The sequence below is a fragment of the Schistocerca americana genome, chromosome 9, assembly GCF_021461395.2.
Source record: "Schistocerca americana isolate TAMUIC-IGC-003095 chromosome 9, iqSchAmer2.1, whole genome shotgun sequence".
Lineage (NCBI taxonomy): Eukaryota > Metazoa > Arthropoda > Insecta > Orthoptera > Acrididae > Schistocerca > Schistocerca americana.
This window is the reverse complement of record NC_060127.1, coordinates 72,059,027-72,076,959: the sequence shown is the minus strand read 5'-3', so window position 1 is coordinate 72,076,959 and position 17,933 is coordinate 72,059,027. Positions and strand designations below refer to the sequence as shown.

At 38.5% G+C, this 17,933-nt stretch overlaps 1 protein-coding gene across 1 annotated transcript in view; it reads right to left on the bottom strand.

Annotated features, from left to right (window-relative positions):
• The window catches only part of LOC124550905 (nuclear RNA export factor 1-like), a 144,063-nt gene that overhangs the window by 69,777 nt on the left and 56,353 nt on the right, over nt 1–17,933 (bottom strand). The window contains exons 5-6 of the mRNA XM_047125687.1: nt 4,852–4,956; nt 273–411 (exon numbers count right to left, since the gene is read on the bottom strand). Of these exons, the coding sequence (XP_046981643.1) occupies nt 273–411; nt 4,852–4,956 (244 nt within the window). The remainder of the gene's footprint in view (nt 1–272; nt 412–4,851; nt 4,957–17,933) is intronic.

The window sequence follows — 17,933 nt, the reverse complement described above, 5'->3', positions numbered from 1 at the left end:
ACCAATCATTTTAATCCTCCCTGTTACATGACTACACATGACCTCAAAATTCAAGCAGTTACTGTAGTGTGTCTATATACCATGACCTGAAAGTGTGTCTTTAGCACCTCAGTTCTGGTTTCATTTCTCTCTACATTTTCAGAAATGAATGTCTGAAACAGAAAATGGGTTGTTGCATACTTCACACAACTGTATTAGTTACGACTGAGCGCAGCTTCCGTTTATCCATTAATGTAGCAAATCTCACCTTACACTCATTTCAAAGTTATTACCTGGATCATCACGGAGTTTCGATAGGTCCAGAGCTTTGGTAATTGGGTTGAACCGCTTTGCCATGACTTGCTTTAGAAGGTCCTTAACACCGTCTGTTAGCTGAATGTTGGGCACAGCTGGTCTTACAATCACATTTAGCTGAAACAGTGCAACAAAAATTATGGACAAGTTTCACCAACATCAAACAAATATACCAGCAAACAACTTAACAATAAAATGCAATGATGGATGAAAGAAAAAGGTGAAAATCTAACTTGCTTATACCTGCAGATGTTGTCTCTTTTTCGACTTTTAATTCCCCAAAATTCTTTTCCAAATGCCAAATAAATTTATTTTACTGTTACCTTGACTAAAGATAAGATACATAAAAGCCCATTAATCTGGCATCTGACAATCCAGCACGTTCAATAACCTGGTATCACTCCATACATACTAAATATTTTGGATGTGTTCCACGTAAGTGTGGAGGGTGAAAATCGTAGAGGGAGACCAAGAGATGAACATACTAAGCAGATTCAGAAGGATGTAGGTTGCAGTAATTATGGATGTAGGTTGCAGTAGTTATGGATGTAGGTTGCAGTAGTTATTCGGAGATGAAGAGGCTTGCACAGGATAGAGTAGCATGGAGAGGTGCATGAAACCAGTCTCTAGATTGAAGACGATGACCACCACCACCACCACCACCACCACCACCACCACCACCACCACCACCACCCACAGCAGCAGCAGTAACAGCAGCAGTAACAGCAGCAGCAACAGCAGCAGCAACTTTTCACAGTACTGTTTCTGTCTCGCAACAGCACCTTCCTTGTTTCTGATACAGTTGTCATGGTCATCATCTAGCACCCATGTACAAGGATTAAATTCACCAGTGATGCTGTTGAAGTTTTTGAGAGATCATGTTATTTATAGTGATTATGATGATGATCTATCTCATCACAGATACCCAACAATGGAAAATCCAAGGCCAATTTTAGCATTGAAGTATCCGTGAACGATTGCTTGTTCTTTGTTAAAGATCTTACAAAGGACTTGTTCCAGTTGTTCATAGAACTCCTCTATCTCCTTATCTGATGCTGCAGCAGTAGGGGCTCAGGTCTGAACGATGTTGAAATTACACTCAATTCGATAGAGATGATCCTGTCACTAATGGTTTATAACTGAGAACACAGATGTTCACACTTCTAGGAACAACATCATTTCCACTCTGGCCACTACTCCCAGAAAAACACGCAGTGTTCTCTCCTTTGGGTAATGAAGGGGCCACTCCACACCTGCGAGTCTCACTAAGCCCAGAAGTATCCAGATCATTCACACTACTTCTCTTTATACTATAGAAAGTTTTCCCATCTTAAGTACAACACGCACATTCTAACTGCACAGCAACCTTTGTTACAATGTCCAGGGTAGTTTATTGGTCTAATGACTTCTTTGAAATACACTTCCCCCACCCCAGATCCTACTAGGCGATGTCAGACACCAGATAATTTAGAACTGAGCCATGCACGACATTCTCCTGGGAAAATTTCAGTGTTGGTTTCCCACTGCCTTCCACCAAAGTACAAAACTTGTCTGCTCACGAACTCACTTTCCTGCTGGGGTCATTTACCCAGCTTTCCACTGAAAGGCTCAACTTAACAGGGGCACTGCACGTTAGTAGAACGTTGGAGAATTGAGGTGACAGAGGTTTAGAGAACTCATTTGACGAGTTCTTGTAATCGCTTAGCACTCCCATTTAGTTGGAAAACTAGTAGAACTGATGCCTCCACAGCTGAACAGTTAGTGTCACTGCCTCAGGTCTTTAATGACCCACATTCAATTCCCATACTACATCCTCAGATTTTTTTCTGAGATAGTGAGATCTGGAACAGGTCCACTCAGGCTTGTGAAGCAAAGTGCAGGGCTGCTCAAACAGAGAAGCAGCAGTATCACAAGGATTCGTCTACTGACAGTAGCAGCTGGAAGGATTGAGGAGATGGCAATCATATACTGCCTCGTTTGCAGCAGCCAGCCAGTTGGAACATGCCTAAGGCCGAACACGTGAGAGCCTTCATGTTTTTATGTTTATGAAAAAAACTTTTTTTACATCCTTGACTTGAAATTACAAACAACTATAATTTTATTTCTTATTTCAAAGGTAATGAGAACAGATTACACAAACATTATTACAGAAGAACCATGTGAGGTTTGCTAAACTGAAATTCCGTACAAAGTAAAATAAGACATGTTAGAAGCTCATCAATATCTCACCCTTGGAAATGTATACGACGAGGAGGCTCTCACATTTGGTGTTTCAAACACTGAACAAAAACCTCCACCGATTTTTACACGAGTGGGGGATCTGAAAAGTGCCATGTATGCTGGACTGATCGCTTAGATACAGGTCTCATAATAGTGTGTCCACACAGCCTGGGATGCTAGCTCTTCCAGTATCAACATTGCACATATAGTGACTCTTTCTGTTACTGGTTTTACTTTTCTTCCCTGCAGCTTCACACACTGCTTTCTCAAACGTTCTCAGCTCATTTTACCATTCTTATTTTTGTAGAACAACATCTCGTAGCACTGCTGATAAAGGGATCATCTTGGTTGTAACATATTTCTGATCTCATGACATCCCACTTTCTTTTTCCACATTGTCAAAATAGCACTGATCATGTAATGGTTAATGAGACTTGCATATCAGAGATTTAAACAAATGTTCATACAGGAAAAGTAATTCATACTTCAGTCACACTGTTATTTCAAAGATTGCTGGTCTAGCAAATTGAGAAATGAAATTAGATCTAACATATCTTCAAAAATTCTTGAAAGAGATGAACATAAGCCCTTGGCCACATGTTCCCTTGGAATTTGCTAACCTTTTCACATTCATTGCTATTAGAAATGTAATTACCAGGAACCTTAAAATGTAGCATCTATTTTTGGCAAAATTTTTGTTGAAATTAATATGTAAATTTTTTCTGTTGGTAAATGTTTGGAAGTAAAAATTTAAAATGCGGCTTAAGGCAAAGCCTTAGCCCTTTGAAATTGACTATGTTTGTTATTTATTTATTTACTGAAAGAAATGTAGTCAACTGGGGAGCTTTTTGAGTGGATTGTTTGCTTTTGTAAAAGCTTAAATAGTTCTTTTCCAAAATAGTCTAGTTTGTTTTCGTTTCCTTTTTTGGCACTATTAAAGCCTTAAATAAGTGATTTTCCCACCTCTGAACAGAGTGTTTCTCTGATCTAAAGTATTTCTTGAAATTAGTTTTTCTTTTCCCATCCAACTAAAAAATTACAAAATCTGCACAATACTGATTTTTACCATCCATCACCATTCACAGGAGTGCTATTCATATCTGGAATTGCTACATATGCAACAGACAAGGTACATAAGGGGCAGGAGGGGGGGGGGGGGGGGGGCAGTTCTGTTTGTACGTCATGGGACTGCCCTTTTTTTTGTGGGGGGGGGGGGGGTCAAAATACGTTGACTGCTTTCATCAGCTGGTCGTTACAGTGTAGATAGTGGACACTATAAAGTGTCAGTCGACCACCAACGAGAAACGAACTAGAACTCTGACCACCAGTACTGCAGGTCATCCAATCACTCTGACCGGGGCTCTCCATATGAATGCCACTCTTCCACAGTGACAACTGCACAGCACTGTAACCCTTGCTCTAAGTCCCTGGGCCCAAATTCAACAGGCATATTCTCCTCAGCACATGTGAAGAGGTCGCAGTCTTGCATCAACAGCGCGTACCCTACACTGTAGTGGGCTACGACGTGAGGGCACTTTACGAACACCATACAACTAGCTACCACGTTAGGCTTTAGGGAGTCTAATTCACCGACTCACACAAGAGGAGCTTATGACAGAACAGCACAGTTTAAATGAGTAACTTCAATCAGTGTCCAAGAGAAAAGCTGTATTGTCAACATGGAAGCTGTCCTAAAACCAAGTCACAGAAAAGGAGCAGAATAGTATTGCTGCACAGGAAAGGAAGGAGTACTGCAATGGCTCAGGATCTCACACTCGTCATGCACATACCCCCAAAGGAATTGTGACACCCTGGGGAGAGGTTACTCAAGAGGACCCGACTTACAGAAAAAGGAAGTACTACTGCATGGCCTCGGGATCCCACATTAACTAATTACATACTCATGAAAGAACTGAGTGTCCCTGAAGGCTGCAGGTAAGAATTGACCAACCATTCTGTCTTTGTAATTCAATTATCTCAAATGAATTTTCCTACTGAACTATTTTATTCGATAATGTCACATTCTGCTCAATTCTTGTCTGCTGCATGTTAAATATGAGTGCATCTGCAGTTTCCTTATTATTCCAATCACAAAGATACCACGGACTGTACTCCGGAGTAGATACCTAAAAATGATGTGCTTGTAGCTACACACGAAGATGAACTGGAGGAGATAAGAATAAAATACAGATTTCGTTCTAATGCATGGGAATGTTTACTTACGCATTCACATGTTCATCCCTTTCATAATTTCTTATGAATCAGTTGATAAACTAAAGTGATAAAGCAAAATAAAATAAAATACTGCATTATAGATGGACATCAAAAAGGTCTTACCTTGAACCCATCAGTCAGTGTAATCCGTCTGTCTGCGTTGAGTAACTCATTTGCAGCATCATAATCATCGACATAAAAATACGATTCATTTCCACTGATCTTGTACTGGAATACAAACGGGAAAAAATGATGAAAACCTCAAAGAAGATTTGTTACTATCTCAGAACATACTTAGAAATTAACATAAAAACTACATGTTCAAACCCTCCGAAACACAGCATGTTTGTACTTGTTAAGCGACTATCTTTGAGCACAGAACTCACACCCAGTTCATGTTGCCTATCCAACAGCTTCCACGGACAACAAAAATTTGATTTTCGATGTTTCATATCAATAGTGATCAAATTTAACAAACTAAAATGGTGAAATCATCTACTCAATAACAGGTATAATGTTATGTGAAAGGTTCAACGCACTAAGACATATACATCAGCTATAGACTGCATATATTGTCTTTAGAATGTGTACTTATTGCATGGATATACTGAGACTATATCCATCTGGTATTTGAGAATGAGAGCACTTAGCCCAGTCAACAAGGACTGAAATGGACAATTAAGGGAAAAACCACATGGTCATAAATTTTGCACAACACCCTGAACAACATACTAAAAACCCTGACTTGTGGGGTGTGCCTGTTGGGATACGGGTGGATTTATAGGTCACTTTTTACATATTGCTTAAACAACTCAAAAATTGCAGCTTCTACTAACAGTTTCCATGTTCCAGGGACGGAAAAAAATCAAAGATTTTTAAAAATATTGTTCTAACAGCATAACATTTATGTTTCTCTTTAAGAGAAGTGGGTTAAAAACAAATATTAAATGAGTGTACCACATCTAAGTGCAGCACGCTGTAACAAGGTATAAATTGCATTCTGGGGAAGGGGACGGGAGGTAAAGAGCAAAGGGAGGTAAGTCACTGGATTGTGCACTTCCCTCCTTTATAGAACTGTAAACTGAAGTTCGAGAGTACAATTCCCCCCCTCTAACTATTCCACTATGTCACAAGAAGCAACTACATAGTGTTTCACAATGTTATACGGGCCCTCCGCAGTGTGCCTTACAAATCACTAACGATGTAGTGTGCAGATGTGCCCAGAGAAAAGTTTATTTTCCACAAAGTGTGTTAATGCTACATGGCTAGCAAATATGCGTTACTAGTGATATTAACACAAGTAATGCATATGGACAAAATATACATAAATCCCTGCACCCTGTCCTACACAGGTAGAGTGGACATTGATTCTTAGTCAGCCTGTACGGAAGCTGCAGTTTTCTTTAAGGAAAGTTAACTATCCCCATCATGAGCATTTCCTGATTTTCAGTCTACAGACAGACTATCTTGCCAGCATTTCCTGTAAAGTTCTCTTGCATAAATAGACAAAATAACTTCAGTGAGCACAAGTTTATAAAGTGGAGTTACCATTTTATTGAACGACTACTTATTTGCAATTGTTAAGTGAGCTTTCATGTAAAATAAGTTCCTTTGTGTTTTATTTGTACGTGCAATGTTCTCAGCAATCTATGTAGTGTTGCTCGGAAAGGGAATGGATTGACAAATGTGTCACTTTTCTGCTGTCTATCACTGACAGTGTATTGTACAGCCGTATAGTAGTCACTTGCTGTAGAATTAATAAATGACCAGAAAGTTTCTACACTTTTCTCACTATTAGCTGTGTTACTGGTAGACCGCATAAATCTCTTCCATTGGAGAACTGCTCACACTTGTAAAGCTGGATGCACTGACAGGAGCCACTCACTATCCATCCACAGGACATCTTCCAAGGTGTGTGTGAATATGTCTGAGGGAATGGGACTGATCATGTTAAGGTCTAGAACAGCAATCTACTGTAATGCTTTGCTTGACTTTTATTGAAATATCGGTAGTTACACTACACCTAGGTGACCTACTCTGTTGCAGAGGTTGACAATTTAAGCCTCTGGGCCTCTTCATATGTTGGGAGAGATGAGGCTGGGGTGAAGCCTGAGGTGATGCAATTGATAACCCTCTGCTGTGAAAATTATTCCACATCGCCATTGACGAACATATAGTAACAGCATGTCACACTTCAAAAAGGCTCTTCGGTGTGGTAGACAGACGACAGCTCAAACTGTTGATCATTTTTATATAATAGCTCACTTAACAACTGAAAAAATTGCACTATATAAACACGAGCTCAGAGCATTTATTTTGTCTACTCACAGAACTGAACATGAGATGCTGGGGAGGTATAGTCTGTCTAAACTGTAAAGCAAGCAGTGCTCATGGGGGTGGTGGAAGTGGGGAGGGGGGGGTGCCTTTCCTGGAAGAACACTACAGCTGCATACAGGATGCCTAAATGTTACTCTAGCAGTGCAGAATAGTAAATAGAGATTTACATAGATTCTATCAAGATGCGTTAGTGTTGTTAGTAACACATATCACTCCATGTGCTGCTCTGTGTAAAATAACACTCCTCGGGCATGTCTGTGCACTGCGTCACCAGTGATACATGAGGCCTGCTGTGGAGGACCTGCATAACTTTGTGCAACAACCTATAGTTGCTTCTTGTGATGTACTGAGGTAAATAGACGATGGAATCGCCTGTTTGACGTTCAGTTAGCAGACCTATGAAGGAGGGAAGTGCGCAAACACAATCCAGTGAGCTACCTCCACTCACACTTCTGCCCCACCCATCTCCCCCTTCCACTCTGTTACAGGCCCAAAACACAATTTATCCCTTGATACAGCTCTATTGCACCTAGATGTGGTACATACATTTAATACTTGTTTTTAACCCACTTCTTTATAAGAAAAACATTAATTTTATACCATTAGAACAATATTTTTAATAAATTGAGATTTTCCATCCCCTGAATGTGGAAAAAATGAATAGGACCTTTTTTGCAGAAAATTTCACGTTAACTTAATTTTGACCTGAAAACATTTTCACTAGAAGGAATGGTTTCAAGTTATTTGAGAAAAATACTGTGACTTTTGAAACCATCCCCTCCCCAACCCTAAAGCCCCACCAGTCATGATTTTTAAGATGTTGTTCAGGACACTTCTCTTAGTACTCTGCAAAAATTTGGAAGTACACAATTTTTTCCACTGATTTTTCCATTGGTGACTGGACTAACACAGTGACTTCCAACAAACTTTAAACATAATTTATAACCTTTTCTGAACTTTCATGCTTACATGGTTAATATCAAACATTTAACACACTGAAGGTATTTTATACATTAGTCTTTGGCATTTATGGCGAAATATAAAAATTCAATGTTAAGTTGCAATTTTATATTCACATTGCAATTTTCATGTAACTGACATTAATAGTATAAACTGTTCCTCTAAAAACATTTTCTTTAATGAAATACTGTAAGTTAACACTTCAAGAAATCTATGTGCACTTAAAAATTTTACATTGCTAATAATTTTTTATTTTTGGCTTGGTCTGACAACCTTCATTGCCCTCTTTTTAATGAACACCTTATCATCTTTGAAACTTGTGTAATTCAAGAAATATGTTAATGCAGAATTATTATCACTGTAAGAATTTCAAAATGATCAATTATCAAAAGTAATCTCTCTGAAAACCCAATGTTGCTGTTCTTGTACCCCAACATACAGCGGGTCTCCACAGCACAGCGACTCTCACACGCTGTGAGTCACTGGCAAGAAAGTCACTACAGCCATCAACAAGATATGAGACTGGTGTCTCACATGTACGGCAGTGGCATTCACCCCAATATAAGCACGGCCAGTGGGAGCCTTGGCACCTGTTGTATGTTGTACGAAGCTTCTCACCAACTGTCATACTGTTATGCCTACAATGGCTCCGATCTGTTTTTGGATTGTCTAGTTTTTGGTATCAGTATACACTCAGTGCGCAGCCAACGACGACTCTTGCTGTGTTACGGTTTTGTATTGGAGTGGACAGAAATGTTATCTTTGAGTCCCAATTGTTCTATTATTAGAAAGTGTATACTTTCAAAGGAATAATGTATTATTAGTGAAATATTTTAAATGAATTACTTCAGTGTCTACAAATTTCTTGGCAGACTTTGCTAGAACGCACGGGTGCACAGAATTCCATTCCAGAAAATAGAACTTGATATTCGTACCATTTTAAGGGCATGCAGACAAATTAAATAACTTTATTTATTTTGTAGAATCCTTAAGCATGTTGTCAAACAAAAGGCGTGTCTGAAAAGTCCGCTGAACAATCTCAGAAAATAAAGTGAACAAGAGTTACAAACAAAATACCTTTACTTGCTTTCAAATTAATCACCATTACCTGCAACACACTTCTAACATCGGTTGTAAAGCTGTTGGAAATTGTCAGCAAACACTTCTTGGAGAATTGCTCAAACTACCTTGGCCATGCATTGTTGGATAACTAATGTCTGTGTGCTCAACTTTCTTGTTCAACACAAGGTGACTGTTGTTAACACTCACCTTAGTCCCCGAATTTAGTACCAGCAGGCTTCTTTCTGGTTCCCTGCCTTAGGCTGAAAGGATTACACTTAACAAAAACTGCACGGAAGTACGGTGCTTCAAGCGATTCCATAAGCAGAATTTGCTGCAGCTTCACAACCGAAGTCAGACGTGTGTTGTCACTAATGGTGATTAACGTAACTACATAGGCTTTTGTGTGATGATGATGATGATGTTTGGTTTGTGGGGCGCTCAACTGCGTGGTTATCAGCGCCCGTACAATTATCCAATCTTTGCTCAGTCCAATTTCGCCACTTTCCTGGATGATGATGAAATGATGAGGACAACACAAACACCCAGTCATCTCGAGGCAGGTGAAAATCCCTGACCCCGCCGGGAATCGAACCCGGGACCCCGCGCTCGAGAAGCGAGAACGCTACCGCGAGACCACGAGCGGCGGACTACATAGGCTTTTGTGGCCAGAGTCAGTTGACATAATAGTTTTCTGGGTATGGTACTGTGTCATACTGTAGGAAACTATTACTGATTAATGTTTCAGATATGTTTACAGTGGCCTCCTCCTAGGTCTACCAGGAGATCCAGAAGAAGGCCACTGTAACTGTGGATGAAACATTGGTTTCCACCAGTAATAGTTTTTTTACGATATGGTACCATTATAAAGAAAAATTTTATGCCAACTAATGGTGATTACTTTGAAGGCAAGTAAAAGTATTTTGTTTGCAGTTCTTGTTCCCTTTATTTTCTGATACCATTCACTGACAATTTTAAATGCAAAATGTAGATGCAATGAACAATGCTAGACAGTCTTGACTGAGCACTCACTGAGTAATTTACACAAAGTCCAGATTCAGCATTTCACAAGTAAAGTTCCATGAAAATCAATGTTCTGTACTGTGTCATTTGCACAGGTTCACATAAAGCATTCTTTGATTGTAGTTCTTGCAATACATCCACTTGTTTCCTTAAGTTAAATTATTCTCCTATGTCTCTGTGCATTACTGACATTGACTCACAAGTCGCCGAAGTAGCGTCAACTAATAAGAGCTTGCAATATGGCAATCGAACTCCTCCGAAGGGGGCCTCCTGGCCAACAATGCCATATGATAATTTCATTTACTGACCTAGTTTGTGACAAATATAGATTGTATTATCTACAAGTTGGTCACTATTAACATGATCAGTAGCAAAACATGCACCACTTGACAATTAACTCTGATAGTGTTGGCTTGCAGTATTCAAAAAATTATGAACATTGCAGTAACCTACAGGAAATTAATTCAAGATAACATATGAGAGCAGAAGATTAGTAATGTTACACCCTGAACACAAACAAAAATGCTGGACTTTTTAACGATAATATGGAATTGTAGCCAACAAAAACTGCAAAATGACTCAAATTTTTGGAGCTATCCTCTGAGATTTAAGGGAAGAGAAACTACAAGGAAGATTTGCAGAATGTTGCAGGTGTAATACAATGGCAAAAACCTTATGAAACAATGATTAAATGGTTCATACATAGCAGTTAGGAATGGATGTTTAACAATATGTTGAACCAATAGTCTGGAATCCCTCGAAGTGAATGAAGTATTGTTAGAGAAAGTAAAGATAGCAGGAAAAAAAATTTATTGTACCTGAAAGGTCATCAGATTACGTAGTAGTCTTAAGATACAACAATTAAAGTAGGGATACACTCACACACTGTGACTGCTTCTCCTGGCTTGCTCAGTTGATAATTTACTATGTAACAAAAGCCTTTGTTTACAGAATAACTTTTGCTGCAACTAGTCACAATTTTATTTTTATTCATCTTTTTCATGGCTTGTTTCATTTTCAAGTGTGTTTCTCATCTATTACACCATTCATGCAAAGATAAAAAATTAGAAAATTGTGACCATTAACTGAAAGTTACATTATAAACAAAGCTGTTTCTTTCACAGTTACGTGCTCTCACCATCCACTAATAACGTATAAAATCAAATATATACGTAACATATTCAACTGCGTAGCTTGTGTACACAGTTTAGTTTCCTAGTATTTTACTACCCCCCCCCCCCCCCCATTTTTCCTTCAACAGCCCAACTGATGAATTACAAGGAATGGTCACCAGGAACTGGATCACCATTTCGGAACTATCTGTACAGTCAAAATTTCTTGTGATCCACTACAGTCCTAAAAAACTGTAAATAATTTCAAAATGGAACCATAGGTGGCTTGGAATCAAATTGCGTGCTTATGAAACATCGTCTAAGTTATGCAACAGGATTCATGATTTTCTGTCAGAGAGGTCATAGTTCATAATATTTGATGGAAAGTCACTTAGTACAACAGAACTGATTCCTGTTATTCCCCAACGTAATGTTATAGATACCCTGCTGTTCCTTACCCATATAAATGATTTATGAGACAATCTGAGTTAACATCTTACGTTGTTTGCAGATGATGCTGTCATTTACCATCTAGTAAAGTCATCAGAAGATCAAAACAAATTGCAAAAAGATTTAGATAAGATATCTGTATGGCGCAAAAATAGGCAATTGACCCTAAATAATGGAAAGTGTGACACCACCCACATGAGAGCTAAAGGCAATTGACCCTAAATAATGGAAAGTGTGACACCACCCACATGAGTGCTAAAAGTTATTTGTTAAACTTCAGTTACAGAATAAATCTATCAAATCTAAAAGCCATAAATTCAACTAAATACCTATGAATTACAAACACGAAAAACTTAAATTGGAAAGAACGCATAAAAATTTTGTGGGAAAGGTGAGCCGAAGACTACATTCTATTAGCGGAACACTTAGAAGATGCAACAGATTTACTAAAAAAAACTGGGTGCACTATGATTGTACATCCCCTATTGGAATACTGCTGTGCAGTGTGAAATCCTTACCAGATAGGATTAATGGAGTACATCAAGAAAGTTCAAAGAAGGGCAGCACATTTTGTAGTATCAAGAAATTCAGGAGATAGTGTCATGGACATGATACAGGGTTCAGGATAGATGCCATTAAAACAAAGGTGTTTCTCGTTGCAGCAGGATCTTCCCACAAAATTTCAATCATCAATCTTCTCCTGCAAATGCTGAAATATTTTGTTGATGCAAACCTACACAGGTGGAAGTGATAATCATAATAAAATAACGGAAATCAGAGCTCACATGGAAAGAAACAGGTGTTCACTTTATCCACACACTGTTTGAGAGTGGTACAACAGAATTATTGCGAACGTAGTTTGGTACATCCTATACCATGTACTTACGTGTGATTTGCAGAGTAGCCACGTATATGTAGCAGTTACATTTTTTTGCTGGTGTGCTGAAGGTTGTGGATTCAAATACCATCTGGTGCCAACAGAGTCACTTTATCAAAGTGACTGTGTTTTCACTTTTATTCAATTACTTAGTTTATGTATAATTTTTTCATTTGGAATCTTTACCCATGTTATTTTAATTATTTTATGTACCTGTTTCAATTTAATTTCTTCCTCTTCATTGTTTTACATTTTTATCTATGTAAATGCAATCATTATTTCTATTACTCATTTTCTTACATTTCTTTTTTTTATAAAGCCTTCTTTCATTTAAACCTTCAACAGTGTAATTTTGTCCGTGGTGCAAAAATAATATACGTCTTATATGTTTGTATGATGGTTACACTAAAAATGTACATCTTTTAACACAAAATTAAACTTCTGATGCCACTGCGCAGCCATAATAATGCATTATTTCATCTTTTGTTTTTTAACCAATAGATCGGTATTTTTAAACCTTACAATAAATAAAAACACTGGGACAAAGATCCCGAATAGTGGGACGGGGGGAGGGATAGAAAATTTTAATACTAATAGGAAGAAAAGGAGGAATAGCTGGAAGAAAAAATGGAAGCAAATAAAAATGTTAATATGATGATTAAAATGAAGGTAAACAATTACAAATGAAAAAAGTTATACTTAATCCCAGTGCCACTCTAAAAACCAGCCACTTGCAAGAATGTCATCAGGCCTAGAAAACTGGCCATTTATGCCATTAATTAAAGTGTTGCTGGCACATACATAATTGATAATCTTCAACAGTAGTAGTAGTAGAAGTAGTTGTTGTTGTCTTCAGTCCTGAGACTGGTTTGATGCAGCTCTCCATGCTACTCTATCCGGTGCAAGCCTCTTCATCTCCCAGTACTTACTGCAACCTACATCCTTCTGAATCTGCTTAGTGTATTCATCTCTTGGTCTCCCTCTACGATTTTTACCCTCCACGCTGTCCTCCAATACTAAATTGGTGATCCCTTGATGCCTCTGAACATGTCCTACCAACCGGTCTCTTCTTCTTGTCAAGTTGAGCCACAAACTCCTCTTCTTCCCAATTCTATTCAATACCTCCTCATTAGTTATGTGATCTACCCATCTAATCTTCAGCATTCTTCTGTAGCACCACATTTCGAAAGCTTCTGTTCTCTTCTTGTCCAAACTATTTATTGTCCATATTTCACTTCCATACATGGCTACATTCCATACACTTTCAGAAACGACTTCCTCACACTTAAATCTATACTCGATGTTAACAAATTTCTCTTCTTCAGAAACGCTTTCCTTGCCATTGCCAGTCCACATTTTATATCTTCTCTACTTCAACCATCATCAGTTATTTTGCTCCCCAAATAGCAAAACTCCTTTACTGCTTTAAGTGTCGCATTTCCTAATCTAATTCCCTCAGCATCACCTGACTTAATTCGACTACATTCCATTATCCTCATTTTGCTTTTGTTGATGTTCATCTTATACCCTCCTTTCAAGACACTATCCATTCCGTTTAACTGCTCTTCCAAGTCCTTTGCTGTCTGTGACAGAATTACAATGTCATTGGCGAACCTCAACGTTTTTATTTCTTCTCCATGGATTTTAATACCTACTCCTAACTTTTCTTTTGTTTCCTTTATGATTGCTCAATATACAGATTGAATAGCATCAGGGACAGGCTACAACCCTGTCTCACTCCCTTCCCAACCACTGCTTCCCTTTCATGTCCCTCGGCTCTTATAACTGCCATCTGGTTTCTGTACAAATTGTAAATAGCCTTTCGCTCCCTGTATTTTACTCCTGCCACCTTTAGAATTTGAAAGAGAGTATTCCAGTCAACATTGTCAAAAGCTTTCTCCAAGTCCACAAATGCTAGAAATGTAGGTTTGCTTTTCCTTAATCTATTTTCTAAGATAAGTCGTAGGGTCAGTATTCCCTCACGTGTTCCAATATTTCTGCGGAATCCAAACTGATCTTCCCCGAGGTCAGCTTCTACCAGTTTTTCCATTCGCCTGTAAAGAATTAGCGTTAGTATTTTGCAGCTGTGAGTTATTAAACTGACAGATCGGTAATTTTCACATCTGTCAACACCTGCTTTCTTTGGGATTGGAATTATTATATTCTTCTTGAAGTCTGAGGGTATTTCGCCTGTCTCATACATCTTGCTCACCAGATGGTAGAGTTTTGTCAGGACTGGCTCTCCCAAGGCTGTCAGTAGTTCTAATGGAATGATGTCTACTCCCGGGGCCTTGTTTAGACTTAGGTCTGTCAGTGCTCTGTCAAACTCTTCACACAGTATTGTATCTCCCATTTCATCTTCGTCTACATCCTCTTCCATTTCCATAATATTGTCCTCAAGTACATCGCCCTTGTATAGACCCTCTATATACTCCTTCCACCTTTCTGCTTTCCCTTCTTTGCTTAGAACTGGGTTTCCATTTGAGCTCTTGATATTCATACAAGTGGCTCTCTTTTCTCAAAAGGTCTCTTTAATTTTCCTGTAGACAGTATCTATCTTACCCCTAGTGAGATAAGCCTCTACATCCTTACATTTTGTCCTCTAGCCATCCCTGCTTAGCCATTTTGCACTTCCTGTCGATCTCATTTTTGAGACGATTGTATTCCCTTTTGCCTGCTTCATTTAGTGCGTTTTTATATTTTCTCCTTTCATCAATTAAATTCAATATTTCTTCTGTTACCCAAGGATTTCTACTAGCCCTCGTCTTTTTACCTACTTGATCCTCTGCTGCCTTCACTACTTCATCCCTCAGATCTACCCATTCTCTTCCTACTGTATTTCTTTCCCTCATTCCTGCCAATTGTTCCCTTATGCTCTCGCTGATACTCTGTACAACCTCTGGATTAGTCAGTTTGTCCAGGTCCCAATTCCTTAAATTCCCACCTTTTTGCAGTTTCTTCAGTTTTAATAGATTGTGATCTGATACCTTCTAGTATCTCCAGGATTCTTCCATGTATACAACCCTCTTATGATTCTTGTTAGCTATGATTAAGTTATGCTCTGTGCAAAATTCTACCAGACGGCTTCCTGTTTCATTCCTTAACCCTATTCCATGTTCACGTACTATGTTTCCTTCTCTTCCTTTTCCTACTGTCGAGTTCCAATCACCCATGACTATTAAATTTTCGTCTCCCTTCACTATCTGAATAATTTCTTTTATCTCATCATACATTTCATCAATTTCTTCATCATCTGCAGAGCTAGTTGGCATATAAACTTGTACTGCTGTAGTAGGCGTGGGCTTCGTGTCTATCTTGGCCACAATAATGCGTTCACTATGCTGTTTGTAGTAGCTTACCCACACTCCTATTTTTTTATTCATTATTAAACCTACTCCTGCATTACTCCTATTTAATTTTGTATTTATAACCCTGTATGTTAGATCCCTTAATCGGGCAGGTAGGTTAGAAAATTTAAAAAGGGAAATGGATAGGTTAAAGTTAGATATAGTGGGAATTAGTGAAGTTCGGTGGCAGGAGGAACAAGACTTCTGGTCAGGTGAATACAGGGTTATAAATGCAAAATCAAATAGGGGTAATGCAGGAGTAGGTTTAATAATGAATAAAAAAATAGGAATGCGGGTAAGCTACTACAAACAGCATAGTGAACGTATTATTGTGGCCAAGATAGACACGAAGCCCACGCCTACTACAGCAGTACAAGTTTATATGCCAACTAGCTCTGCAGATGATGAAGAAATTGATGAAATGTATGATGAGATAAAAGAAATTATTCAGATAGTGAAGGGAGACGAAAATTTAATAGTCATGGGTGACTGGAACATCTCCTTTTTTAAATTTTCTAACCTACCTGGCCGATTAAGGGATCTGACATTCCACGCTCCGATCCGTAGAACGGCAGTTTTCTTTCTCCTGATAATGACGTCCTCCTGAGTAGTCCCCGCCCGGAGATCCGAATGGGGGACTATTTTACCTCCGGAATATTTTACCCAAGAGGACGCCATCATCATTTAACCATACAGCAAAGCTGCATGCCCTCGGGAAAAATACAGTAGTACATACTAAAAAAAAGACCAAGTGTCAAGATTTATTTCAGTTCTTTGATAGACTTCAAATTTTAAAACAATGACAAGGAAATTTAATAATCCTCCTAAAAAATCTGCAAGGGGAGTTATTGAGCAATTTCTTCCTCCTGAGCTTCCAAAATTTCTTGCTCACTGAACAAATTGCATGACAAACATGTCTCTGTAGCAGAATTATAGCGTACTGCAAAAACATAATAAGTAAATGCGCAAAATTACATCAGCTTGATCAAATATTGGTTCAGCCATTCACAACAGCAGCTGTTATGTTCACTAATGTTTGTTTTGAAACAATTCCATAAATTAACAACAGAAGGCAACACCTGTCAAGGGACAGGTGGCGAGACACCAGTACACTGATCTCGTATGAAATGAGTCGAGCTTTGAAGCGACAGGTGGATCGCTGCCGAGAAAATCACAGCCCCGTCTTTTGAACACAGCATTGTGGCTGAAGCTGTGCTCGGGCTTGGTCTCCAAATTGTTAACTAATGAAAAGTAATAACTGCAGTCATTTGATAAAGATGTAAAAAAAAGTAGATTGCATCCAAAGGGGTCTGAACTCTCAATCTCCAGCATACCAGCCAAATAACTGCACTGCTATGCTATAGTGCTGTTTTGAAGTCAGTGATCTTTTTTTCAAAGATCTCGTTTATCACAAGAAATCCTGAAATTCCTTTTTGCTGATTACTTAAACGTGGCTCATCAGACTGAATGGCTGCAAGATGATATATTTGGGACCCTAATCTACACCGTATAGGTCGTTTGAAAATGCTGATCCCACTCTTAGGGACCTACACTGTTGTAAGAAGCTAAAACAGATCGTACTATTTGTGTGACCCAAAGCCGAGAAATACTACGCAGAAACATTTCTGCAAAAACTTAAATATAGGCGACATTTAAGTAGGGAGGAGAAAATAAGAGAATAAAAGAAAAGATAGGACAAGGATAAACAGGACAGACAAAAGGTACAGCAAAATATGAGCACGAGGAGAACATGAACAAGAAAAAGATAAAAAATGAGATATTATGTAGCAGTTTCCACTATAAGAGCTACAGCTACAAGAAAATGTAAGATTTACTTAAGAAATACAATGACCAGCCACCTTTTTACGTATGCCACTGTATGTTGCTGGCTTTTGTCCGCCTTCAATTTGCGTGATATATATTTAAACCTTCAATTAACACATCATTTAGAACACTGACTGATTCTTGCATGCTGCAGCTTCCCTGTGCAAAACAACAATTTTGTTTATCTACTATACTTCAAGAGTACATTTACAAGGA